We start from the raw sequence: 26,472 nt of genomic DNA on the forward strand, positions 1-26,472 counted from the left end.
ATTTATTTATTTTTATTGGAAAGTCAGATATACAGAGACGAGGAGAGACAGAGAGGAAGATCTTCCATCCGATGATTCACTCCCCAAGTGAGCTGCAACGGGTCGATGCTATGCCGATCCGAAGCCAGGAGCCAGGAACTTCCTCCAGGTCTCCCACGCGGGAGCAGAGTCCCAATGCATTGGGCTGTCTTCGACTGCTTTCCCAGGCCACAAGCAGGGAGCTGGATGGGAAGTGGAGCTGCCGGGACTAGAACCGGCGCCCATATGGGATCCTGGCGCGTTCAAGGGGAGGACTTTAGCCGCTGAGCCACGCCGCCATGGCCTAATGATTATGACACTGCTTGAAACACTGCATCCTGTATTGGAGTCATGGGTTCTAGTCCCAGCTCATCTCCTGATTCCAGCTTCCTGCTATTCAAGCTCTGAAAGGCAGCAGATGATGTGCAAGTACATGGGTACCACTACTCAAGTGAGACCCGAAATGCGATCTGGGCTCCTGCCTCCTGGCTTCAGTCCAGCCTAGCCCTAGCCTGAGCTGTTGTAGGCCATTTGGGGAACAAAGAGTAGGTGGGAGATGTTTGTCTCTCACTACACTCAATAAATAATGTTGAAACATTTTTTAAAAATGTAATCATGCTGGTTACTTTTTGATATTATTTGGTCCACATTATCTCATGATAATCGAAATTAGTGACTGGTGAATTCAATTTGCTGACATTTATGTGGAAGCTGAATAAATAGATAATATAGGTGATAAAGCATCTTAAATTATCCCTGTTATCTTTTTTTTTAACTGTATTGAAAGAGTGATGAAGAGAAAGGTAGGAAGAGAGGAACAGAGCTTCTATCTGTTGATTCACTTGCCAAGTCAGTTATGATACACATTATTATTCCTATATCTGAAGTCAAATTAGTAGATTAAAATGCTGATTTTTGTACTGAACTTTGTGGTTCAACAAGTGAAGTCTCTGCCTTGGGTACCCAGAAGGCATTTCAGAATGCCTGGCCTCCTTCCTACTCGCAGTTACTCTGCAGCTTGATGCTAATGTGCACTGTGGGAGTGTTGGCAACGCCCTCGTCGCCACGTAATCCGAGCCGAGCGGAGGGACTAGGGTTACACAAAAGACAATACGCAGAGAGCCAACACAAGGCAAGACGCAGTACACCGAATGCCGATCGATGATAGATTCATCTTTATTGCAACTCCAGACTTTCTTTTATACTTTCCCTAGCTCCTCCCAGTGTTTATCCAGTCCTCTGGTGGCCACCCTAAATCCCTTGAGTTTTATCCAATCCCTTGGCAGATAACTTGACAAATAGGAAGCAGGAACTTGCAGTTAAGCCAGTGGCTAGATGTATCAGGCCAAAATTGCCAATCCTGTTATGCTCTGAGAAACAAGCTAAGCTGTGGAGTTAATCCTTGGGAGACCGGGGCCTGCATGGGAGGCAGCAGATGACTCAAGCACTTAGATTCCTGCCCACTTAGGTGGGAGACCCCAGTGGAGTTCCAGCCTTGCCCAGTCCTGGCTGTTGCAGGTCTTTGGGGAATGTACCATAGAGGGTAGATCAATTTTTCTTTCTCTCATGCTCACTGTGCCTTTCAAAATAATAAGAAATCTTAAAATGTCGCTTCTACTTACTTCAGAGAACTCCTTGTGGCACATATAGCAAGGAATAGAGGTTTCTGTATAATAAGACCTAAAGAACTTCCTGTACTAATCACATCATCTCTGAATTACCTTGCAAAGTGGCTTTTTCTTAATGTGAACACCTTTATGCAATGTTAGATTTCCTTCCCGCTCTTTCCAAAGATTTTCCCTTGTCTGAAATAAGTTAGAAGATTTGAAAGATGTGTTCTTTTCTATAAGTAAACTGTTAAATTTATTGCTGACTTTATGACTTAAGCTAATCCTATGTCTGTATAATTTCAGTACATAGTAGATTCTGAAACTGCAAGTGTTGTATTCGCCTCAGCTAGTGCAACAGATTGGAACCTGTCGTCTGAGCATCGTCTCAATACTTGTGCCTGATACAGTTTTCCATTCCCTCAATATCACTGTTTGGAGAAAATATTCAATTAGGCAGCACTTTTTTTCTCTTTCATTGTTTCTGCTTCTGTTTTTGTTTTTTTCTTCTTCTGAATATATTAAGTTACAGAAAATTAGGTTCTTAGTGATGAATGCTTATTGTAACCACAGTGTTTTGTTCTTACTTTCTTTAGAGTGCTACTCCAAAATCTAGAGAGAGAAATTTAAAATAATTTGTTTTTTCCTTTGGTTTAGTTCAGGAAATTGATCATTGTTTAAAAGTTGAAATTGATCTAACTTCACTGGGAATAGGTTGATTTTAAGTATAATTGGATCTAAAACTACTTTTAATGTCATTATAATGTCCACATGAAATTTTCCACAAAAGCAAGGAAGTGAACTAAACTTTATTTTCAAGTGTTTTATTTTTTAATGTTATTGTCAATCATAAAATATAAGCAGAGTCAGCTTTAAAAATTATTTCTATAAAACAATTTGGGGCACAATTATAAATATTATCAGTAAACACAGTATGTAATAAAATGAGAACTAGAATGTTGCTGCTAACATAGTTTTGAAAAGCATTGGGTTTTTTATATGTTAATTGCATGTTATTTGCATATTTACTTCTTTTTTTTTCCTATTCTTTTTTTTTTTAAAGATTTATTCATTTTTATTACAAAGTCAGATATACAGAGAGGAGGAGAGACAGAGAGGAAGATCTTCCGTCCGATGATTCACTCCCCAAGTGAGCTGCAACGGGCCGGTACGCGCCATTCCGAAGCCGGGAACCAGGAACTTCCTCCAGGTCTCCCATGCGGGTGCAGAGTCCCAAAGCATTGGGCCGTCCTCGGCTGCTTTCCCAGGCCACAAGCAGGGAACTGGATGGTAAGTGGAGCTGCCGGGATTAGAACCGGCGCCCATATGGGATCCTGGGGCGTTCAAGGTGAGGGCTTTAGCCGCTAGGCCACGCCACCAGGCCCTTTCTTATTTATTCTTAATTTTATGATACAGTTCCATAGACTCTGATTGAGGTTTCTCTTCTCCCCTTCCAAATTTCCCATGCCAGCTGATTTCCCCCATATTATTACAGTAGTATAGTCCTTCATAAGCGGTCGTTAAGTCCATCATTCTGCTATTAAAGTGTGTCTTGACATTGCTGGTACAGACAATGGCAGACAGCCCAGCACCCTATTGTCAAGATACATCCAACAGTTTCATTGGGAGTCCATCTTTGATTTGGAAGCAGAGATGCCTACTGTGCCACATCTTCACATCCGGACATGATAGTATCTACTATGTAGTTACTATGCATTGCCTTAAATGAAGAGCCATAAAACAAAATCAACAACAGGAATAAGTTTAAAAAAATTTATAAAATCATGGAGTTAAATAACATGCTACTGAATAGATTCTGTGGAGGAGGATACCTTTCTCTCCACATTACACCAACAGGTATTGTTAGTAGAGGCCTCAATGTAGGCCAACCTCAACTGGAGTTAGATGGAACCTCAATGTGGTTTTCATTTGTATCTCTCACAGCTAGGGAGCCTGAGCATCTTTTCAATTAGCTAATTGAATTTGTTCTTTTGAAAAATGTCTGTTCGTTTCCTTTGCCCGTTTCTTCACGGGGTTGTTTGTTTTTTTCTCACTGGGTTTCTGAAGCTGTTTATATATCCTGGGTATTAGTGCCCTACCAGTTGTGTAATATGCAAAGATTTTCTCTCATTCTGTTGTTTGCTTCTTCACTTTTTGGATCATTTCCATTGCTGTAAAGAAGCATTTTAATTTGATGTAGTCCCATCTTTTCATTTTGGCTTTGACTGCAAGTGATTTTGGTATTTTTCAAGAAGATTTTCTCCATTGCTTTATCTGGACAGTGTTTCCCATGTTTTCTTCTAATAGTTTGATGGTTTCAGAGTGAAGAGTTAGGTCCTGGATGCATTTAGGGCTGATTTTTGTATCAGGTGACAGTTGTGCTTTTGCTTCTTACCTCTGCTGGCTGCTGTCCAGTTATCCCAACTGTGTTTATTGAAGAGACCAGACTTTTTCCCTGGATTGTTTTAATTTTTTTGGTCAAAGTTTAGTTGGCTACACATGTGTGGACTCCGTTCTGGAGTTTCTATTCTGTTCCATCAGTGTTCTCTGTTTCTGTACCAATACCAAACTATTTTGATAATAACTGCTTTGTAGCATGGGTAGACAGGTTTTGTAAAGCATACTGTCACAGTGTCCCCCTCAGCCGCGCTACTAGTCTTTGAGTTGTCACTATGGTAAACGTTAGGGTAACTGTGGCTTATTCTTCGTCAAGGTGGACTGAGACCTCAGAAGTGGACTTGTGCATTTATGTTATTTACTAGTAACACTAATAAAGACTATATTATTTAGTATAAATAATAGAAAAGCAATAAGAGCAAGGTGTAATCAAGGGAATGGGCCCATCATTGTCATCATTGTGTCTCAGTGAGTTAGCTACCAACAGCGACACAAGCATCCCATTTCAATGCCAGTTTGGGACTCTTGCCATGTGTGTGGGAGATCGGGATGCAGCTCCGGGCTCCTGACTTCAGCCTGGCTCAGCTGCAGTATTGGAGTCATTTGGGGAATGAAACCAGCAGATGGAAGATCTCTTTGTCTCTCTGTAACTGTGGCTTAAAGTAAATGTAAAACAAAGTTAGAGATTGTGTTTTATAATATACTTTGGTTTTCTCACTAAATTCTAGTTTTAATTCCTAATTTTTCTCTTCCCTGCTTAAGTAATCTATGCAACCAACCCAAATTTATCTAACATTTTCATTGGCTCTTTCTATATTAAGAAGGAACGTATGCACAAGAACATAGAGAGGAAATGAAGGATCTGGCAGATGAGGAGTGATTCAAAGCAAGATAGCCCATAGCAAGGCTTACCGTGGCAGGAGACGGATTGTAGGACAGATATTCTCAGGGCTTTACATCCTCGATTTCTTACCAACATTGTTTACAAGTGTTTCAAACAACACAGATGTTTGAATCCTTCCGCAGGATTTGCTGCTTTACGTTTTCTCCCTCCATAATTTCTCCCAGATCATTCCATACACAGAAAGGAATGAAAACTGCTTGTTTTAATATTTTCTGTTTACTTCTAAAGAGTATCAATAGCACTGGGGGAAAGGGACAGGATAGAAAGTTTCAGTTTATTGTTATGAGGGGTGTTCTGGTAATTGAAACTTTGAGAGCTATTTAGAAGTGCATGATCTGCACTTTTAAGGGATAAAAGGCATGCATGCATCCTTGGATAACATGTTGGACTTCATTTTTCTCTAATTGTATATAGAAAGGAAAATGTTTCTGCATATTTGACTTGTAATATATGCTAAGCTCAGTTTATATCTGTTATTGTCTCTGAAACTCAAGTGGGGCAGAGGAGCAAGGCAAGAATGGTTGTCTTCTTAAAATTGTGTGTATGAAACACATAGAATTCATTACCTTTATATTTAAAAAATGTGGGAGAGCAACAGTGAAAAAGTGCTACTGGAAACCACCAGATTCAAAAGCATATTTTGCTTGTTTCATTCATTTTTTTATCAGCTTTTCCTGTATGGCTACTAATAGTGCTGAGCAAAAACTTAAGGGTCTTGACAAAATTGGCATCTGTTCACACCAGTATCTGTGTCAGATAGATAGCTGTAACAGCACCCAGGTTAGAACTGGGTAATACATTCTCAGGTCGTTCATGAAGTATCTGAAATGGATGAGAACATATATAGACATGTTTAATGGATTATAAGAAAAGAGAAATTCTGGTAATGATTTCTTTTTTTTTTTAAGATTTTTTTATTATTTTTGGAAAGCCGGATATACAGAGAGGAGGAGAGACAGAGAGGAAGATCTTCCATCCGATGTTTCACTCCCCAAGTGAGCCGCAACGGGCCAGTGCGCTCCAATCCAAAGCCGGGAACCAGGAACCTCTTCCGGGTCTCCCACGCGGGTGCACGGCACCCATATGGGATCCCGGGGCGTTGAAGGCGAGGACTTTAGCCACTAGGCCACGCCGCCGGGCCCAAAATTCTGGTAATGATTTCTAAGCCCAGAAGTTAAAATAAAATTTTGTAGGACAGTTTTTTAAGATATTTTTATTTGTATTTTGCCTTTTCCTCTTTTGCTATCCTTTTCTTTCATCACTGTAATTTTTCCTGCCTTTAAACTTCACTAGTGGGGCTGGCATTGTGGCATAATGAGTTAATCCACCTCCTACAGTGCTAGTGTTCCATGTGGGCATCCAGTTCTGACTGCTTCAGTTCTAATCCGGTTGCCTGCTAATGTGCCTGGCAAAGCAGTGGAAGATGGCCCATGTGCTGGGCCCCTATACCAACATGGGAGACCCAGGAGAAGCTCCTGCCTTCACCTGGTGCAGCCCCAGCTGTGCGACCATTTGTGGAATGAACCAGTGGTTGGAGATTTCTTTCCTTTCCTGATTCTCCCCCTCTCTCTGTATCTCTGCCTTTCAAAAATTAAAATAAATCTTTAAAAAAAATCACTTTCATCATTTCCTGAATACTCACTGATAAAACAGTTGTTAACTAGTAGCTGATTTTGAAATCTTGTCATGTATTCTTAAGGAATCATTGGAAAAGATAACATTAATGTGACTTTACCAACCACAGGTACCGGGAGGCAATTCAGAGGTGGGATGAAGCGCTGCACTTAACCCCCAATGAGGCTGCCCTCCATGAGATGAAAGCACAGGTAATCACTGTGAGCAACTTCATGTGTCTTCGTGAAATTTGCTACATTATTGTGTAAACAGTGATGAGCTGAAGGAGTATGTCCTCCCATTTTCTTTTTCAAATACAGTATATTGAGAAAAATATTCACCGTTTTATTTGTGGTTCTGTTTTTTGCATCAAATTAGAAATTTATTTGTTTTCACAATGAGGTTAGCTATTCTAGCTAATTATAAAATATGAGCAGATTGATTTTTTTTTTTTTATTACATTGCATTATGTGACAGTTTTATAGGCACTGGGATTCCCCCCACCCCTCCCCAAACCCTCCCACCATGGTGGATTCCTCCACCTTGTTGCATTATCGCAGTTCAAGTTCAGTTGAGATTCTTTCATTGCAAGCATCAACCAAGCATGGAGTCCAGCATGTTATTGTCCAGGTAAGTTCAGCGGCTTCTTCGGGAGACCATCTCTGGTCTGAAGGTAGAGCAGGCAGAGTATCATCCCGATCAATTAAAAGCCCCAACATAACATCAGCAACAATTTATAATGTTATGGAATTAATTGACATAGTATTGAGTAACCAGTATGTTAAAAAAAATGCAAGTTCTTAACCACATCCTGTGACTTCTTCATTGACATTTCAATTTTAGTTTATATGCAACGGGGTTCTATACACCTTAAAATGGTTATAGATTACTATTCAACTGTCTCGTATCTATTTTCATTTTACTATTTAGCATTTTATAGTGTTGAAACATAGTTTTGCTGAACCTGGCTGTTTTTCGGGTAGTCTAGACTGGCTTATAACTCTAACAACACATATGTCAACATTTTAGGTGCAGAACAGTTTTAGGAGGGATGTGCAGAGAAATCTTCAATACCCTAGTGAGGAGTAACTAATCTTTGTGTCCCACCTAGTAAGGTATAAGTGAATCCATGCTGTTTCCTGTCTGATTCTTTTTTTTTTTTTAAGATTTATTTACCTTTATTACAAAGTCAGATACACAGAGAGGAGGAGAGACAGAGAGGAAGATCTTCCAATGGTTCACTACCCAAGTGAGCTGCAGTGGCCGGTGCTGTGCCGATCCGAAGCCAGGAACCAGGAACCTCTTCCAGGTCTCCCACATGGGTGCAGGATCCCAAAGCATTGGGCTGTCCTCAGCTGCCTTTCCAGGCCACAAGTAGGGAACTGGATGGAAAGTTGAGCCGCTGGGACCAGAACCGGCGCACATATGGGATCCCAGGGCGTTCAAGGCGAGGACGTTAGCCTCTAGACCATGCTGCCGGGCCCGACCAATTTGGTTTTTTTTTTAAATTTTTTAAATTATTTTATTTTATTTTTATTACAAAGTCAGATATACTGAGAGGAGGAGAGATAGAGAGGAAGTGGAGCTGCCGGGACCAGAACCAGCAGCCATATGGGATCAAGGCGAGGACCTTAGCCACTAGGCCATGCTGCCGAGCCTGCGACCAATTTGGTTTTTACTTAGCTAATATCCACTGAGTCAAGTGCTCTGGGGCTCATCAATTGGATGCTTTTACATTTTTAATCTTAAATAATTATTATACAGTTTTAAAGATGTGTTCATTATTGGAAAAGCAGATTTAACAGAGAAAAGCCTTCCAAATGTCCACAGCTGAACTGTCCAAAGCCAGGAGCCTCTTCTGATATCCCGTGTAGGTTCGGGATTCCAAGGACTTGAACCATCCTCGGCTGCTTTTCCAGCCCACTATCGGAATTGGATTGGAAGTGCAGCAGCCAGAACAGGAAGCGGTGCACATATAGGATGCCAGTGTTACTAGGTAGAAGATTAAGCTGTTGAGCCATAGTGCCAGCCTGATTGTTTGTGGTAATAGAAGGATTTGTGGCATAGCAAGCTAAGCTTCCACCTGCAGTACTGGTGTCCTGTATGGGAGCCAGTGTGAGTTCCAACTGCTCACTTCTGATCCAACTCCCTGCTGATGGCCTGGGAAAGCAGTGGAGGCTGGCTCGATTCTTTGAGCTCCTGCACCCACCTGGGGGTTCAGAAGAGACCAGGAAGAAGCTTCTGGTTCTTGGCTTTGGATCAGTTCAGCCCTGGCTGTAGTGACCATTTAAGGAGTAAACCTGTAGATGGATGATCTCTCTGTCCTATCTGTGTAACTCTGCCTTTCCAATTGAAAGATAAAGGAGAGAGATTTGTGGGAAACTTTATAAAAAGCTGTTTAGTTTGGAATCTGATGATGTTTTTGGCATAAATCCTCTAAAATGTTAATGATCTCAGATTATAGACAAAATTCAGCCCCTTGTGATAACCTAAAACAGAAAGTTTCAGAACTCTGACTTTTTTTTTTCTGATTTGAATGATTCGAAAAGTATATCTGTGAGATGGTCTTTGGAATTTTTGATTATTTTTATGGCATATATATTCCCTGGGGACAGAATGTCTGATTGAACAAGTTAGTTTACCTAGTTTACTAGCAAGACCTGGTATACATAGAATTTAAATAGAAATGAAATTGGTGGTTGAAATAGCTCTGGGCCGCCAAAACTACAGTGTGATTGCTTGGGTTTAAACCTGTGAATGTAGGGTTCAGTCACTGGAGAGGGAATAGTTTATATGAAGAGGACTAAATTCCTGACCCTCAGCCGCAGAGGGGGAAGACCCAATGAAGTGCTGTTTATCAGATTTCAAACTTATTTGTAAAAAATAAAAGCAGTTGGTTGTGTTTGTTGATAAGTGCTTTGCCAGCTTATGAATATTAATGTAAGGGTTTTTTCTCTTCTTTCTGGTTTATAGGTCCTAATGTCTCTTCATGAAATATTCCCAGCGGTACATGCAGCAGAAATGGCTGTCCAGTGCAATCCACATTCATGGGAGTCTTGGCAAACTTTGGGACGTGCTCAGCTTGGGTTAGGAGAGATACTTCTGGTAAGGAATTTGGATTATTATGAATGCTAAAATTGAAGTTTATATCTACTGAATCAGCAAGTCAGTGAATACCCACTTAGCAAATCGATGCAAAAAAACAATTGCTTCTTGAAGATATTAACTTATAAACACTAATCAGATTTTTGCTGAACATCTTTTTTGGTTACAAATGCCAACTGTATCCTAACCAAAGTATTTTTTAGTTATGTGACATAATTTACAACACTTAAAGTAAAACATTACCTGGTGTTGATAAGCTTTATTAAATAGGTAATAAGCGACTTTACCTTAGTTCTTTGGATCATTGAACTTGCCACAATATGAAAGTGTGTTAGTATGATTGTGGAAACAGATTTTGTAGTGAAAGGGAGAAAGGAGAATATGGTAAAGTAATGGTGGCGAGTTTTTAGAATGCAAAGTTGCTAGGCTTCTTGAGGGAAAAATGGGGGAGGATAGAAGGTGTGAAATCTACCAAGTGCTGTTATAAATGTGTCTGTCAATTTGACCATTACTTGTTGATAACAAAGGCTAAGTATAAGGAATTAGTTGTGAGAATTGTCATGTTTTTGTTTTGATATAGGACTAACAAACCTTAACTTCTAATTAAGTATTGGTAAGCCTAACATAGGAATGTCAGTCTTTTTCATTAAGTAAATTAATGATAACTGTTTTACACCAGTGGGATAGATAAGTGATTATTTCTCTGGAAAAGATGATGAAAGGTTTAAGATTTACATTTGTAAACTCGGGCCTAGCGCGATGGCGTAGTGGGTAAAGTCCTCGCCTTGCACGTGCCTGGGATCCCAAATGGGCGCTGGCTCTAATCCTGGCAGTCCCAATTCCCATCCAGCTCCCTGCTTGTGGCCTGGGAGGGTGCTTGAGGACAGGCCAGAGGCTTGGGACCCTGTACCCGCGTGGGGGACCCAGAAGAGCTCCTGGCTCCTGGCTCCGGCATGGCTCAGCTCCAGCCTTTGCGGTCACTTGGGGAGTGAACCATCGGATGGAAGATCTTCCTCTCTGTCTCTCCTGCTCTCTGTATATCCGCCTTTCAATAAAAAATAAATCTAAAAAAAAAGATTTGCATTTTGAACCAAAAAAAAATTGTTTTTCTGAGAGAGACAGATAAAGAAGAAGAAAATACAGCTATTTGCTGTGAGTGTCTCCCAAATGCTCATAACATCTAGGAGTTGGAATTGGAGCTGGGAACTAGAAATTGAGTCCAAGTGTTCCATGTGGGTGACAGGGACTCAATTGCCTTGCATCTCATGCGCTAGCAGGATGTTGGAATCAGCAGTGTAGCAGGGCCTGCGTCAGGCATTCTGGTATGGGACTGCACTTAACCATTATAGTGACTTAACCATTAGCCAAAATACCTACCCCCATAAATGTTTAGTTTCATGACTACTATAGATTTTGTCTGAGTCAAGCTGCTTTATCTTTGGTAATCTTGAAGAGCACAACTTATTAATGAAAAATTCTGCATGTTGAAACTTAAGGTAAGAATTAAAAAACAAAAATAAATGGTTTTAAGAGCTTTATATTATTGTCCTATCATATAAAAATAAATTTTCTTTGGAACACTTAATATCAGGTTTGCCCATTTAATTTTTATATGTGCAATTATTGATCACTGAATGCAGTGCAGTAGTACAGCAGCTGCCTAGGCCTGTGTGCTTCGCTTGATGGCGTCTGCATATCTGTTGTTTAACAACTTCCCATGTTCCTCTGCCCCTCTACCCTCTGCTGAGAATCCCAGTTCTCCTTTTTGATTCCATGAATTTGACTATTTTAGTTACCTCGTATAAATGGAATTATAGAATTTTTGTTCTTCTGTAACTGACTCATTTCATTTACTATACCCATTTACAGTGCATTGCAGATTGGATTTTAAGGTTAGGTAATATCCCATCTTTTGTTTATTTCACTTTTTTTTAAAACTGTTCATTTGTCAGTTGACATTTAGATCATTTCCACATATTTTCTGTTAATAATAGTGCTCCAGTGATTACGGAAGTACTAGTATCTCTTTTGACATCCCGATTCTTTAGCTAAATGTCTGAAGTGAGGTTCCTGGATCATAGTAGTTATGTTTTTAGTTTTTAAAGAAATCTGCATACTGTTTACGTAGCAGCTGTCACATTTGTATTTCTGTCAACAAGGTACAAGAATTCCAGTTTTTCACAGTCACTTATGGAACAGATTGATTTCATGTATTTTGTATATGCAGAATGTGTGATACTTTATCTCTCGTCTTCTTACTCCCACCCTTCTTACTGATTCTGTATTTTTCTTTTTAATTTTTATCACGACATACTTTCAGTTTCCTTTATGATCACAAGCTTAATTCTCCACTAAATAGAGAATTCAACAAGTAGTAAGTAGAGAAATCACTGTTCCTGAAAAGTTATAGACTAGGGCTATAAAAAATAATCACTCAGATGTATACATTGTTTAGTACTCTTTGTTTTAGTTATCACAAGTAAAAGAAAAACATGTGAAGTGGTATTTCATTGTGGCTTTCATCTGCATTTCCCCACTGATTTAGTGACACTGAGTATCATTTCATATTCCCGTTTCCTGTTTGTATTTATTGCAAGTATATTATAGAAACTCTTACATATCTTATATGTTAAAATTACATAATTTGCAAATATTTTCTTAGTCTTTAGGTTGTTTTCACTCTTGAGTGTTTCCTTTGCTTAGTGGACACTTTTTATGATGTAATCATATTTGCCTGTTTTTTTCTTTTATTGCATGTACCTTTGTTGTTAATGTTCACGAAACCACTGTTAAGACAAATTTCACGAAGCTTTTCTGTTTCCCCTAGCAGTTTCATAGCTTTGATTCTTATGTTTTAAGTCTATAATCTATTCTGAGTCATACTGTATAAGAGGAGGATGCAGTTTCATTCTTTTGTGTGTTGATGTCCAGTTTTTCCCGCATCATTTATTGAAGAGATTTTGCGTTGCCTGTTGTGTACTTGACTTCCTTCTTGAAGATCAGTTGCCCATATATGAGGGAAGTCTTCAAAACTTCATGGAGAAAGGATTTTATGAAAAATTATGCATGGATTTCAATTTTTTTGCACCGGAATAAACTTATTTTTAATTCCATTTTCCATGCATTTTTTGAAGTACTTTGGTATACATGGATTACTTTCTAGGGCTTCTGTTCTTTTCATTGGTTCACATAATATGTTTCACCAGTTACATCTTCTGTTTATTGTAGCTTTGTAATGTACTTGAAATTGGGAAATGTGTGCTTCTATGTTTGTTACTCTTCTAAAGGCACATTTGTCTGCTCAGGCTCTCTTTCAGGTGCTTGTGTTTTGTAGGCACAGTTTGTCATTTCTATCGAAAGATGAGTTGAGATTTTGCTGGATCTGTTGATTGCTGACAGTGTGAATGTTTTACTGGTATTGAGTTATCTGGTTCATGGAAAGGTGTTTGTGTCTTCTTGAATTCCAGCAGTGTTGCATAGTTACAGTTATCCCTGAATGTTTTTTCATTATTTATGGTGCTTTCGTAAAACGAATTGTTACTGTAATCTCCTTTCCAGATGATTGTTGTATAAAAACACAGTTGGATCATGTTCTGCAACCTGTTCATTTGTTCTAACAATTTTTAAATGGACTTACTAGGACTTTTTGTATATAATACTAAGTTGTCTGCAAAAGGGCCATTTTTACTGCTTTCTGATTTGGGTCTTTTTTATTTCTTTTTTTTTTTCTTTTAAAGATTTATTTATTTTATTACAAAGTCAGATATACAGAGAGGAGGAGAGACACAGAGAAAGATCTTCCGTCCGATATTTCACTCCCCAAGTGAGCCGCAATGGGCCGGTGCTGCGCCGATCCGAAGCCGGGAACCTGGAACCTCTTCCGGGTCTCCCACGCGGGTGCAGGGTCCCAATGCATTGGGCCGTCCTCAACTGCTTTCCCAGGCCACAAGCAGGGAGCTGGATGGGAAGTGGAGCAGCCGGGATTAGAACCGGCACCCATATGGGATCCCGGGGCGTTCAAGGCAAGGACTTTAGCTGCTAGGCCACGCCGCCGGGCCCAGGTCTTTTTTATTTCTTACCAAATTTCTCTGTGTGGTACAATTTTGAGTAGAAGTGGTGAGCATGAGCCATTTTTTTAAATATGACATCTAAAGCTTAAGTAACGAGGGACCAGAGAAAAATCGGACATCAAAAAGAAGCATTTTTGCCTCATAGGATACTAGAAAGCAAAAAAAAAAAAAAAAAAAAAAAAAAAGAAAAAAAAAAAGCAATACCCAAAGAATGTAAGAAAACTACTGCAAATTATGTATTTGAAAAGGCTCTTTTCCCAAGGATATATCAAGAAGTTTAACAACTCAACAACAGGAAGACAAAACAGTAAGTCTTTAAGTGGGCGAAAGATCATGTTTTTTTTCGAAGAAAATATGCATGCAAACAGCTAATAAGCATCTTAGAAGATGCTAAGCAACCTGAACATCAGGAATTACAATACAAGACTGTGTTGAGGTGCTACTTCACAACCATTAGGGTAGCTGTCAGAAGAAAGGTGAACAACATCAAATGTTACTGAGGGTATTATTGAGAATATGAATTGTAACAGACACTTGAGGAGACAATCTGGAAGTTCTTCAGAAAATGATATTATACAGTTGGCATAAGACATAGCAGTTCTGTCCAGTTTATATCCAGGAGAAATGAAGATACGTGTACACACAAAAACTTGTACATAAATGTTCATGTAACATTATAATGTCCAGGAAATTAATATAATTGAAATGCTACCAACTGATGAAGCAAAATTTGATACAACTCTACAATTTTTTATTCAACAGTGAAAAGAAATGAAGTAGTGATTACAGCATAGGCAAGGCTTGACAATAATATGCTAAGTGAAATAAACTTGATGCAAAACTCCACATGTTGTGTGGTTTCATTTATATTATATGTATAAAGTAGGCAGATCTAGAGACACTAAGATTTTTTAATCATTGCCTAAGGCTGGGGTCTTGGGAAATGCTTATAGATGCGGGGTTTCTTTTGGGGGTGACAAAATGTTTTGAATTTTGTTTTGGTGGTGGCTCCGTAGCACCGTTGAATGATGTAGAAGTGTTGAGTGGGTATGAGAGAGCTCTGGCATCAGTTAAGGTACAACTTGGGGACACACACCCTACATTGAAGTACTGGGTCTGAGTCACTAACTGTACTTGTAACTTTAGCTTCTTGCTAATGTCCACCCTCGTAGGTGGCAGGTGGTGGATGAGGTACTCAGATGCCTGCTGTCCACAGGGAACACTCAGATGAATTCCTGGCTCCTTGATTTAGTCTGGCCAAACTTCTGCTATTGTAGGCATGTGGAAATGGACGCAGCGGAAGGAAGGGCTTTTTAAAAAAATTTTTTTCTCTCTCTGTTTTTGAAGTAAAAAAATAATTTTGAAAAATTTAGTGAATACAAATACAGTCACCACTTTAATGTTTTGTTAGGCATCCACTTTGTACATTCTTGCATATTCATAGGGTTGTTTGTCCTAGAATATTAAGAACATTCAAGCCTCAACACTCATGATAACTTTTTAGGACTCTGGCATATTTGCTGACGAATTGACTGACTTTAACCTTTGAATAAAGTTGAGTCATCAGAATTTCATTATATTTTCATGATTTGCTCTTTGGTTCAGCGTGATCCAGCCCTGTCTTCTCTGGACAGTTTGGAGAGTGACTCAGTGGATGGGTGCTCGCTCTCGCTCTCTCTCTCTCATTCTTTGTCTTCATTTCTCTGCTTTTTAAATCAATCAATAAATTATAAAGATTGTAACTTTTTATTCATTGCTTTACATACCTATTTCTGGTTTGTTTTTTTTTGATGAATTTGTGGGATCCTAAAACAAAGCTACATTTGCATAAAGATCCTCTCTCCATTGAGTGAGCATTCTCAGAATAGCACACAGTAGATGCAGACTAGCAGTTCTCAACTTGAAGCAGTTTTCCCTCCAGGGTGCAGTTGTCAACATCTGGAGACATTTTTAGTTTTTAGGATATAGGACAGGTGCTGTGTTGGCATTTAGTGGATATAGGTCAGGGATGTGGCTAAAGTGCCTACAGAACCTGGGACCAACCCCCCCTTACCCTAGATAATCAGTAGTGCTTAGGTTGACTTTGAATCCGATGAAACGGGCTCCTTAGGTGAGAGCGCTGTAACAGTGAATAAGAGCACTGTAAATTCATGCTGGGTTTATATCTCAGTTCTGCCACTTCCTAGCTGACACCTTTGGTAACTGATCTCCGTGTGTCTGTAAAGAAGCTCTGAAAGCAATAACCATGTCTCCATATCTACCTCATTGCATTGTCACCAGGCTGATTGAGTTAATATGAGCCAAATATGAGGTTGATTGAGTTAAAATGTGTTGATCTCTAGTGTCTAGAGCATGGTAAACCACATTGAATGTTAGCATTTTAAAAATATTTATTTATTTGATATTTATTAAATATTTATTTATTTTTATTGCAAAGCCAGATATATAGAGGAGGAGAGACAGAAAGGAAGATCTTCCATCCGCTGATTCACTCCTTTTGTGACCACAATGGCTGGAGCTGAGCCCAACCAAGGCCAGGAGCCTGGAACCTGGAGCCTTTTCTGAGTCTCCCACATGGGTGCAGGGTCCCAAGGTTTTGGACCATGTTTGACTACTTTCCAGGCAACAAGCAGGGAGCTGGGTGGGAAGCGGGGCTGCTGGGATTAGAGCCTGTGCTCTTACGGGATCCTGGTGCGTTCAAGGCAAGGACCTTAGCTGCTAGGCTACTGCGCCAGGCCCAAGATTTATTCGTTCAAAAGACAGAGTTTACAGAGAGAGGGGTAGTTAGAAGACGAGGGCGCTTTCATCTGCTGGCTCACTCTCCAAATGACCACTTTGGCCAGAACTGGGAAGCTCTGAAGCCAGGGGCCCAGAGCTTCTTGTGAATGAGTCTCCCTTGTTAGTACAGGGCCCCAACACTTGGGCTGTCCTCTGCTGCTTTCCCAGTACCTTGGCAAGGAGTAGAGTTGGAAGCTGAGCAGGGGATTTAATCTGACGCCAGTATGGGTTAGTTGGCCTCAAAGATGGTGTTTTAACTAGCTCTGCCACTCAGCACTGGCTCCAAATATTAGCATTATTAAGATGCAAACTCTTAGTATCAAATTCATACATTCCTCAAATTTTCCTGATTGTGTGTGGTTTTTCCTAGGGAATCCCAAGATCAATATATTTTGTAGTATGCACAAGCTAAATAGTTTATCTGCGTTTCTTTGAATTCTAACATCACTACCTCCGTATGGTGACTTAATCTGTGAATATTTTGCCAGTAATTTTACTTCACACTTCTAACATTCTGACACTATACTCATTATCTACTGGTTAGGGAAAGTACGTATTTCTATCCTGTATGTTCTAATGCATAAATAAAATGCATTAGAATGTGTGTAATGTAATGTATATACACACACACACACACTCCCAATTGTATTAAGCCTGTTTGTTGCGAAAGAAAGAAAAAACTCTGACTTTTTTTCCTCTAGGCAATTCGAAGTTTTCAAGTAGCCCTTCACATCTATCCAATGAATCCTGAAATTTGGAAAGAAGACCTTTCTTGGGCAAGAACACTATTGGAGCAACAGAAAGTTGCACAGAGGATCAAGAGAAGTGAAGCACCAAATGCAGTGACACAGTTTTCGCAGAGGTCGATTCCGGAAGTCGACTATGACTTTGAGAGTGATGAGATTATTGCTGTTTGTGCAGCTATTGCTGAGAAACAGAAGACAGTTTCAGCAAATAAAACCATGGTGATTGTGTCTGCTTCTGGAACGGTTGAGACCGTAACCGAGAAGGAAGAGGGGGCTACGCCACCAGACGGCTCTGTTTTTATCAAAGCCCGATGAAACTGTGTGCTTAGAGGAATTATTTGAGTCTTTTTGATTGGCACAGAAAGTGTAGCCATAGGAATATTTTTTCTGGCAAAAGAGCAGAACTCCTGCTTATAACGTAAGTCCTTCAGATGAGGCATGAAACAAAAGCTAAATGGTAGAATTTTTTCACAAGCTATGATTTATAATTTAAAGATTAGAATTTGGATAAATGTTTTTTGATAAATAAACTTAATCCAAATGCATAAATGGACATGTTTTAATGATGCAGCTTGAAAAGTGTGTTTGTGTGCAGCTGATAACTTGATGGTAAATGTTATTAAAATGTGGACTTACCAACTTTTGTTTTACGGATAGTTTTGGCTTCTTTCTGTCTTAGAAATAAACTATTATTTTATTTTTATTGTTTCTCTAGAGTATGTATATCACAAAGTTTGAGTGTTTTTGATACTGATTTTGATTTAAAGTTGTCATTTCATTATATGTGGAATCTTTGAAAGTGTGACTGAAAATACATGAAAATGTGTGCATTCTCAGCTTTTTCTAGTTTTTGATTTGTGCTTCTGTAAACTTATAACAATGATGATTTTATCCTTCAGTATTTGCTAGGGGTTTAAAGTACTGTTAAATGTCAGAATGATTTTTTTAAAATTCTTATAGTAATTAGAGTAGTCCTAACCACAGTGAGTAATTTTTGAAATCTCCAGTTTTAAAAGAATGATGTTATGGATGTAGTATTAAAATTATGCCAGTTAGTGATCCCAGTCAAAAAGCATTATTTTTTTCTTATTTTTGAAACTCAAAATACCTTAAACACAATTATTTCTTGCTTCTAAATTCGCAACTGATGATTTAGAATTCTTCTTTCTGGTAATTTTTTTTGGAATTATTCAGTGAAATGAAAAATAATTATTAGAATTCTAGTAGTTACTTTCTATCTTTCTAGACATAAAAATGTAGTTAGTATTATAATGACAGTTAGTGAAGAATTTTATTACAAAATCATAGAAGTTGGGATGTATTTTTAAGTACTGTCCCACTAGTAGGAGAATACATTAAAGAAAGAATTTATGAAAACTCATGATTAGGGCCCGGCGGCGTGGCCTAGCGGCTAAAGCCCTCGCCTTGAATGCACCGGGATCCCATATGGGCGCCGGTTCTGGTCCTGGCAGCTCCACTTCCCATCCAGCTCCCTGCTTGTGGCCTGGGAAAGCAGTCGAGGATGGCCCAATGCTTTGGGACCCTGCGCCCGTGTGGGAGACTCGAAGGGGGTTCCAGGTTCCCGGCTAAGGATCGGCACAGCACTGGCCGTTGCGGCCACTTGGGGAGTGAATCATCGGACGGAGGATCTTCCTCTCTGTCTCTCCTCCTCTCTATCTGACTTTGTAATAAAAATAAATAAATTTAAAAAAAAAAAGAAAGAAAACTCATGATTAAATTCATAATGATTGCTGATGTGAGTTTTTTGCATATCATATCTGTTGTAGTATAATTACATAGAACTATTGAATACTATTATTTTTGACACTCAGGAAGATACTAGTATAGAATTAAGTTAATTTTTGTTAGAGGCAAAGTAGCTAGTTTTTGTAGCTGTTTGAGTATATGAATATATAAGTAATAGTCTACTATGAGGCAGATTTTTGAAAAATTTGTTTTGGTGAATTGCTTCTCTCTTTGTTCTTCCTTTTTATCCAAAGTTGGAGAAATTGGCACTATTGTTAAGTGGAGAGATCAGTTTTGGAATGATAAAAAATAATGCATTTTGTTTAATAAAGGAATATTCTCATAGGTACAGATAAGTACCTGGAAGAAGGTACCCTGTGTTGTTTTGAGCAGTGTTTGCTTTTTGCGTAAATTGCAAAGTTTTATTTTCTGCCTTTTGAAGATTTTTCTGTGGTGTAAGTTTTTTAAAAAATCAATGTACTTTTTTCTTAGTGAAAGTAGTATGTGTAAAACTTTTGCATGATTCTTCCCATATGAGGTGCTCAGTTCATGCTTGTTATTTCAATAAGACACTAGTGTTAATTTAGAAATTATCTCAATTTTTTCTGATTTAAAGAAGAGAGAACTTCTTAATCCTTGTAGGAGTGAGATTTTACTATTCATGTTTCTGATAGGACAGGTGGTTTGTCAGTGGAGTTTTTTCTTGGCATCAGGTTTATGTCTCAGCCTCACAGAAGGCAGGAGTCAGGGTGGATTACCTATAACCACTCTGTTAAAGAGCCCGATGTTTCCTCATATTGGCATTGCTGGACCACTTTAGTTTCAGCCTTACATAAATAAAAATTGAATAGTTTCAATGTAAGATGGAGGAAAAAGGAATAATGAGTAATCGAGAAGGAAGCCCACTCATTTCTCCAGCCCCAAAGATGCTTATTTTAGCTAACACTCTTCTATGCACAAAGAAAAAGATACATCTATTGTTTTTCAAGGATGTATTGCTATACAAATGTTTAATAAGATTGTTAATTGTAATAGCATGCCTTTTTTAGTCTGAAGATAAATAACTGAAGTTAAGGATAATGATTTAATTATAAATGTTTAACTTTCTGAAATGATACTGTTTAATGTTCAAACTATGTAGGGTATAGTTTGTATTGTTATTGTTTGAAAGTTGTTGGACTAGACACTTATTAGAGCACTACACATGCCTGATCTCCTGAGAATCATTCTCTAGAAAACAGATTGTTAGGTTGTAGAGTATTTAGGTGATAGAGTAATTATTAGGTATAAGCTATCAGGACCTGAAGCATGTACAGCATAGATTACAAAACTCAGGTCTGCCACAATTGAGGCCTACATAAAAAGCTTAATGGTTTAGGCAAACATACCTTTTAAATTGACATTACATATCAAAACGTAAAAAGACTTTCTCATTTTAAAAGCTGTGTTTTAGCCAGCGTTTGTTTGGTTTTAACTGAGCAGCATAATCTTTTCAATTTGAGAATTATAATTTATAAAAATATTTATTTATATTTGTTTGAAAGGCAGAACTAGAGAGCAGGTGAAGGAGAGAGGGAGAGAGGTAGTGATGGAGTAAGAGAGGGATCAAGTGAGAGAGAGAGAGGTCTGCTATGTTCTGGTTCCGTCCCAGATGGCTGCAATAGCCACGACAGCAGGTTGAAGCCAAAAGCCTGAAGCTTCATTCCGCTGGGGTGCAGAGGACCAAGCACGTACACCATTATCCACTGCTTTCCCAGGTGCGTTATGGAGGTGCGCCACATGTGGAGCAGCTGGGCCTTGAACCACACCAATATGGCAGGCAGCAGTTTAGCCCACTATGCCACAGTGCTAGCACCCCAACACTATGATTTTATATGATTCTAAAACTTATTTTGCTAATTCTGTCAACAGAATTATGACTCATCTCTTTAATTTCAAGTTAGAAGCTCTTCTACATTGCTTGAATTGTGATTTAATGACATAAATGTATCTAAATGAATTGACCCAAGATACATGGTTCCATAGTATTATCTAAAGTAGGTATGTTAAATGTGTTTTTTTCTGAGGGCTTATTATTAAACTAATGTACTTCATAAATGATGATATTTTAGGATTGAGAAATGAAGGTAGTGTTTTTTTAACCAGTAATAAAATACAGACATTTATACATAAGCTATTTCCTTACCCCAAAGTAAATCAAAATAATATAAAGGAGTTAACTCCTAAAGTTATATTCCTTAGTCATTTGCAAATAAATATGGCGACACTGATGGAAGGTAAGATGACCTGCACACATCTTGCCTTAGGTGTGTTATATGTGGACTCCACCTGTCCTGTGTGCCATGGTGGATGAAAGCTGAACAAGTGATTATCCACTCTGATGGGAAAGGCAAAGACTGGGGGTGGATTCCTTTTATAATGTTTCTTAAAGTGTTCAAGGAATCCTGATCTTCCGCTTCTACCTTCCAGGGAAGTTTAGGATGCAGCCTTTGGCGTGCCACCTCCTTGCCGTCCCTTTCTTCGGGTTTGTTTTTTCTGCAGAGAGCCTGTGTTCTGTTCTCCTCCCAGCTATGTTGCTGCTCCCAGACTTGCTGTATAGGCTCTGCCCTGCTTACTTGGACAGCTCCAATTCTAGGCTCAATCTTAGATTGCCATAGTTGGCACAAGCCTAAATTATATCTTCTAATCAAGCATATATTTTAGCAATATGATTGGTCTACTCTATCTACCTGACTGACTCTAACATTGTTTGGAGTTTAGGGTGTAGGGGGCAAGAGATACGATTTTATGACTCCCTCAAGCGCCACAAAAGTTAGTGTGAGTATATTTTACAGTAAGTATGAATACTTTAAAACATTAAATGGAATTTTTCCTAATATTAGTTTCTTTTGTCATGAAAATCTATTGAATATTTGAAAATTTATTCAAGACCTTTAAAAGGTCAATGATAGACTGTCGTACTGACTCTAGATTTAATTGGAAGTAAAGTAAGAAATAAATTATCATTTCCTTTGCCTCCTACCCCCATCAACTTTCTAAAATGGGAGTAATTCAAATGTAGTCATCAGCTCCATTGTATTTCAGTGACTGATCACATACACAATAGTGGTTCCATGAAATGATACAGACCTATGGGATCATAGTCATCTTAGCTGTGTAGGTAGTTTGAGTTGCCTAATGCCGCCTTTCTCAGAATGTATCTCCATCATTTAGTAATGCGTGGCTGTGTAACAATGCCATCATTTTATGTTTGTAGTGTGGAACACTGCTTAACTACCCTCATGATGCTGTGTATGTCTGTCACCTGGTAAGATGTCTAAAGCCCTTTGGCACTCAGTTCCCTTCTACCTCAATAGACAACCCTGTTCTTCTGCTTAGCTGTTATCTGTGACTAAAAATTAGATCTAATTTTCTTAGAATTTCAAATAGATCATACAGTGTGTATTCTTCTTGCATCAATTTTTTTCTTTGCTTAGCATAATGCTTTGAAATCCATCCTCTTGTGTAAATTAGTAATATGTTTTGTTTTATTGCTGAGTAATTTTCTGTTGTGTGGCTAAACCATAGTGTTTGTTCATCTGTTGGTGAGCATCTGGGTTGTTTCAAGTGTTGATCTGTTGTGAATAAAACTGCTGTCTGTGTACATGACAATTCTGTGTGGACATATGTATTCGTATCTTTGTAGATATCTGTGGATGAATTAATTAAAATAAGTGTATGGTATGATTATAGAAAAACTGTCAAACGGTTTTGCCAAGCATCTGCTTTTGTGTTCACGTGTTAACAGCAGTGTGTTTAGAAGTTTCAGTTGCTCCATATCTTTGTCAGGACTTAGTACCCTCAGTTTTTAAAAATTAGCCTCTTTAGTATCTCATTGTGGTTTCAATACTCATTTCACTGATTTTGTTGCTCATAATTTCATCTTTGATATTTGCATACTTCTAAGTTATCTGTTCTAATATTTTGCTCATTTTTGTTTGGATTATCTTACTCTCTTGAGTTGTAAGAATTTCTTCTTTCTGGGATATGAGATATGTGTTCTACAAGTTTCCCCGTGTCCCCATCTATGTCTTGTTTCTGTTATTTATTTTATATATATATATATATATATATATATATATATATATATATTTAAAAGATTTATTCATTTTATTTTAGCCAGATATACAGAGAGGAGGAGAGACAGAGAGAAGATCTTCCATCCGATGTTTCACTCCCCAAGTGAGCCACAACGGGCCGGTGTGCGCCGATCTGAAGCCGGGAACCTGGCTAGGCCCGGCGGCGTGGCCTAGCGGCTAAAGTCCTCGCCTTGAACACCCCGGGATCCCATATGGGTGCCGGTTCTAGTCCCGGCAGCTCTACGTCCCATCCAGCTCCCTGCTTGTGGCCTGGGAAAGCAGTCGAGGATGGCCCAAAGCTTTGGGACCCTGCACCCGCGTGGGAGACCCGGAAGAGGTTCCAGGTTCCTGTCTTTGGATCGGCGCGCACCGGCCCGTTGTGGCTCACCTGGGGAGTGAAACATCGGACGGAAGATCTTCCTCTCTGTCTCTCCTCCTCTCTGTATATCCGGCTTTCCAATAACAATAAACATCTTAAAAAAAAAAAAGAGTAGTAGTTTTAAATTTTAAAGTCCAGCTTACAAGCTTTTTACACATTTTATGATTGTGCTGCTCATGTGCTAGGAAAGCTGTACATATGCCTGAATTATAAAGACTTTTTTCTATTAAAAGTTTTATAGTTTTAGCATTTATTATTAAGTGTGTGATCCATGTTAAGTTAAATTTGGTATCTGATGAATGGTAAAGTTTGATGTGTATATTTTAAAATGTCTAGCTATTCCAGTACCATTTGTTGAAAAACTATCCTTTTCTGTTGAAATACCTTAGCATCTTTGTTGAAAGCAGTTCACAGCATCTGAGGGTCAGGTAGGGCTCTGTATTCTGTTGCATTGCTCTGTCTGTATGTGCTTTCTTTCATTGTCTTGGTGTAGCTTTATAGTAAGTATTAAATATCAGTATGAATCTTCCAATTTTACCTTTCCTCTAAAATCGTGTAGCTGTTCTGGTTTCTTGGCATGTCCATTTACGTTTTAGAATCAACTTATCTCCATAAAAGTCCACTGAAATTTTAATCAGAATTATGTTGCATCTGTAATCAGTTTAGAAAGTACTCCCACTTGACAATTTTATGTTTTTGAATTTTTCACTTGGTATAGCTATTTTTTTTAATTTTTCTTGGGAATGCCTCTTTGTTTTCAGAAAGTATATCACTTTTTTGCATTAATAAGAGTGTTTTTAAAAATTCTAATTTTCAATTTTGATGGCAGGCATGGAAATACAGTCTTTCTATTTTGTATTTGTTTGCTTCCTCAGTGCTTCTAGGCTACAGCAGAAGCCCTCGCAGGGACCCAGGGAAGCTCTGCACTAAGCAGTCTGTTCTCATGTTCTCTCTTACTCTAAGTCTCTTTCTCTAATTCCATGTCTTTTGTGCATGGAGAACAGTTATTCAGTTATACATGAATCAAACAGTATCTTAGATTCAAGATCAGATGTGGTGAAAGACAAACGGTGGAAACAGTGATAGAAGAGTATATATCATGCTTTTCTTGTTCTGAAACAAGTATGAATTGGAGAAATGAATATTTTGTACAATGTGGATTTCTATGCATGGACATTTGAGGCCAAAAAGGGCAAAGATAATAGCAAAATTATTGTGCCTATTTTTCCATGGCTTTTTGTGTTTGTGATACCAAAAGAATACTTGTGGGGATTGGTGCTTGCCTTGCCTGTGCCAGGACCCTGTATAAGTATCGGTTTGTGTCCCAGCTGCTCCACTCCCCATCCCACTCTCTTCTTGTGGCCCAGGAAAGCAGTGGAAGATGGCCCACAACCTTAGGACCCTGCACCTGCATGGGAGACCTGGGAGAAGAAGCTCCTGGCTCTTGGCTTTGAATTAGCTCAGCTCTGGCCATTGAAGTAACTTTGGGAATCAACCAGCAGAGGGAAGATCTTTCTCTCTATATTTCCTTCTCTCTGTAAATCTACCTTTCCAATAAAAATAAAGTAAGTCTTAAAAAAAAAGTGTGGAGAGAGGCCTAGCTGTTGTTAGGAAAGTTTATATTACATGGTGTCTTGGTCAGAGTTCCACTTAAACAGTGTTACCAATCCCATTATCGTTCCTAACTGGCTGACCTGGATGATTAAATTAACTCAAAGCTTAGGAGATGATGCTACAATTACTCTCCCATCTTCGCTATCCTGTTAGAACCAAGTAAGATTTAAAGTCAGACCATCAAAACTTTCATGTGTAGAAAATTTGAAGTTGTGGAAGTAGTCCAGAACCAATGTGCTTTAACAAGAAACAAAAGCCAATTCTTTGCATTATCTGTTAAGTTTTACACAATAAATGGAATAAGAGACAACAATGATGGAATTCTTTTTCACTTGGCTATTCAACAATAAAAAAAATACTATTATGAATTGAATCATGTGCCCTTAAAATTTGTTGAAGCCATAATCCCATTGTGACTATATTTGCATATAGGCTCTATAAGGAGGTTATTGAGGTTGAATGATGTCCTAAGGACAAGGTCCTAATCTAGTATGGCTTGTGCCCTTATAAGGAGTGAGAGAGGCACCAGGAATGTATGCACTTAGGAAAAGGGCTGTGTGTAAGTCAGTGGCCTCTAGAATAACCAGCTGATATTTTGAGGTTGAGTCTGCAGCCTCCAGAATACTGAGAAAATGTTCAGCCTCTCAGTCTGGTCTGTTGTTGCAGCAGTCTCCGCTGATGAAGGGCAAAGGCTTCAATAGACATTTTCCCCCAAGTTATGCTAATATCCAATAAATATATGAAGAGATTCTTAATATCATTTTACATTAGCAAAATGCAATTCAAAACCACAGTGTGATTCCATTTCATACCAATTAGAATGACTATAATAAATGTAGAAGAGTGTACAGACACAGACATGCTGGTGAGAACAGAATATAATTACTAGAACACAGTTTGACATTGCCTCCGAAATTTAAAGTTGCCTTATGTTCCAGCAATTTCATTCCCAAGTAGATGCTTGAAAGAACTGAAAACTTCTTTTCCTGTGAGGACCTTCCATCTGTTGACTTACTCCCCTAATGCCCCCAAGAGCCAGGGATATGTTAGGCTGAAGCCAGGGGCCTGGAACTTAATCTCTGTTTCCCAAAAGGGTATCCAGGACCCAGGTATTTGAGACATTACCTGTTGCTTCTTAGTTTGTATATCAGCAAGAAGTTGGATTGGGAGTGGTATGGCTGGGATTTGAACCAAGCACTCTGATAGGTGGGCATCTCAAGCAATGATTTAATTGCCCACAGCACCCACCACAGCAGCATTGTTAATAATACACTAAAAGTGGAGAAAATGCCCATTAACTGAGGCACACACATAAATGTAGTATGTACATATATTGGGATGTTATTTGGCTTTTAAAAGGAATGAAGTACTGATTC

The 26,472-nt window shown here is 38.7% G+C and overlaps 1 protein-coding gene across 2 annotated transcripts in view; it reads left to right on the plus strand.

The window, feature by feature from the left end:
• Positions 1 to 17,938, plus strand: part of TTC33 (tetratricopeptide repeat domain 33) — a 38,671-nt gene extending 20,733 nt beyond the window's left edge. For both annotated transcript variants that reach the window (XM_058680075.1, XM_058680076.1), the window contains exons 3-5: positions 6,671 to 6,752; positions 9,514 to 9,645; positions 17,195 to 17,938. In XM_058680075.1, the coding sequence (XP_058536058.1) occupies positions 6,671 to 6,752; positions 9,514 to 9,645; positions 17,195 to 17,554 (574 nt within the window). In that variant the 3' untranslated portion in view covers positions 17,555 to 17,938. The remainder of the gene's footprint in view (positions 1 to 6,670; positions 6,753 to 9,513; positions 9,646 to 17,194) is intronic.
• Positions 17,939 to 26,472: the final 8,534 nt, after the last annotated feature.

The sequence above is a fragment of the Ochotona princeps genome, chromosome 23 (assembly GCF_030435755.1).
Source record: "Ochotona princeps isolate mOchPri1 chromosome 23, mOchPri1.hap1, whole genome shotgun sequence".
Taxonomy (NCBI): domain Eukaryota; kingdom Metazoa; phylum Chordata; class Mammalia; order Lagomorpha; family Ochotonidae; genus Ochotona; species Ochotona princeps.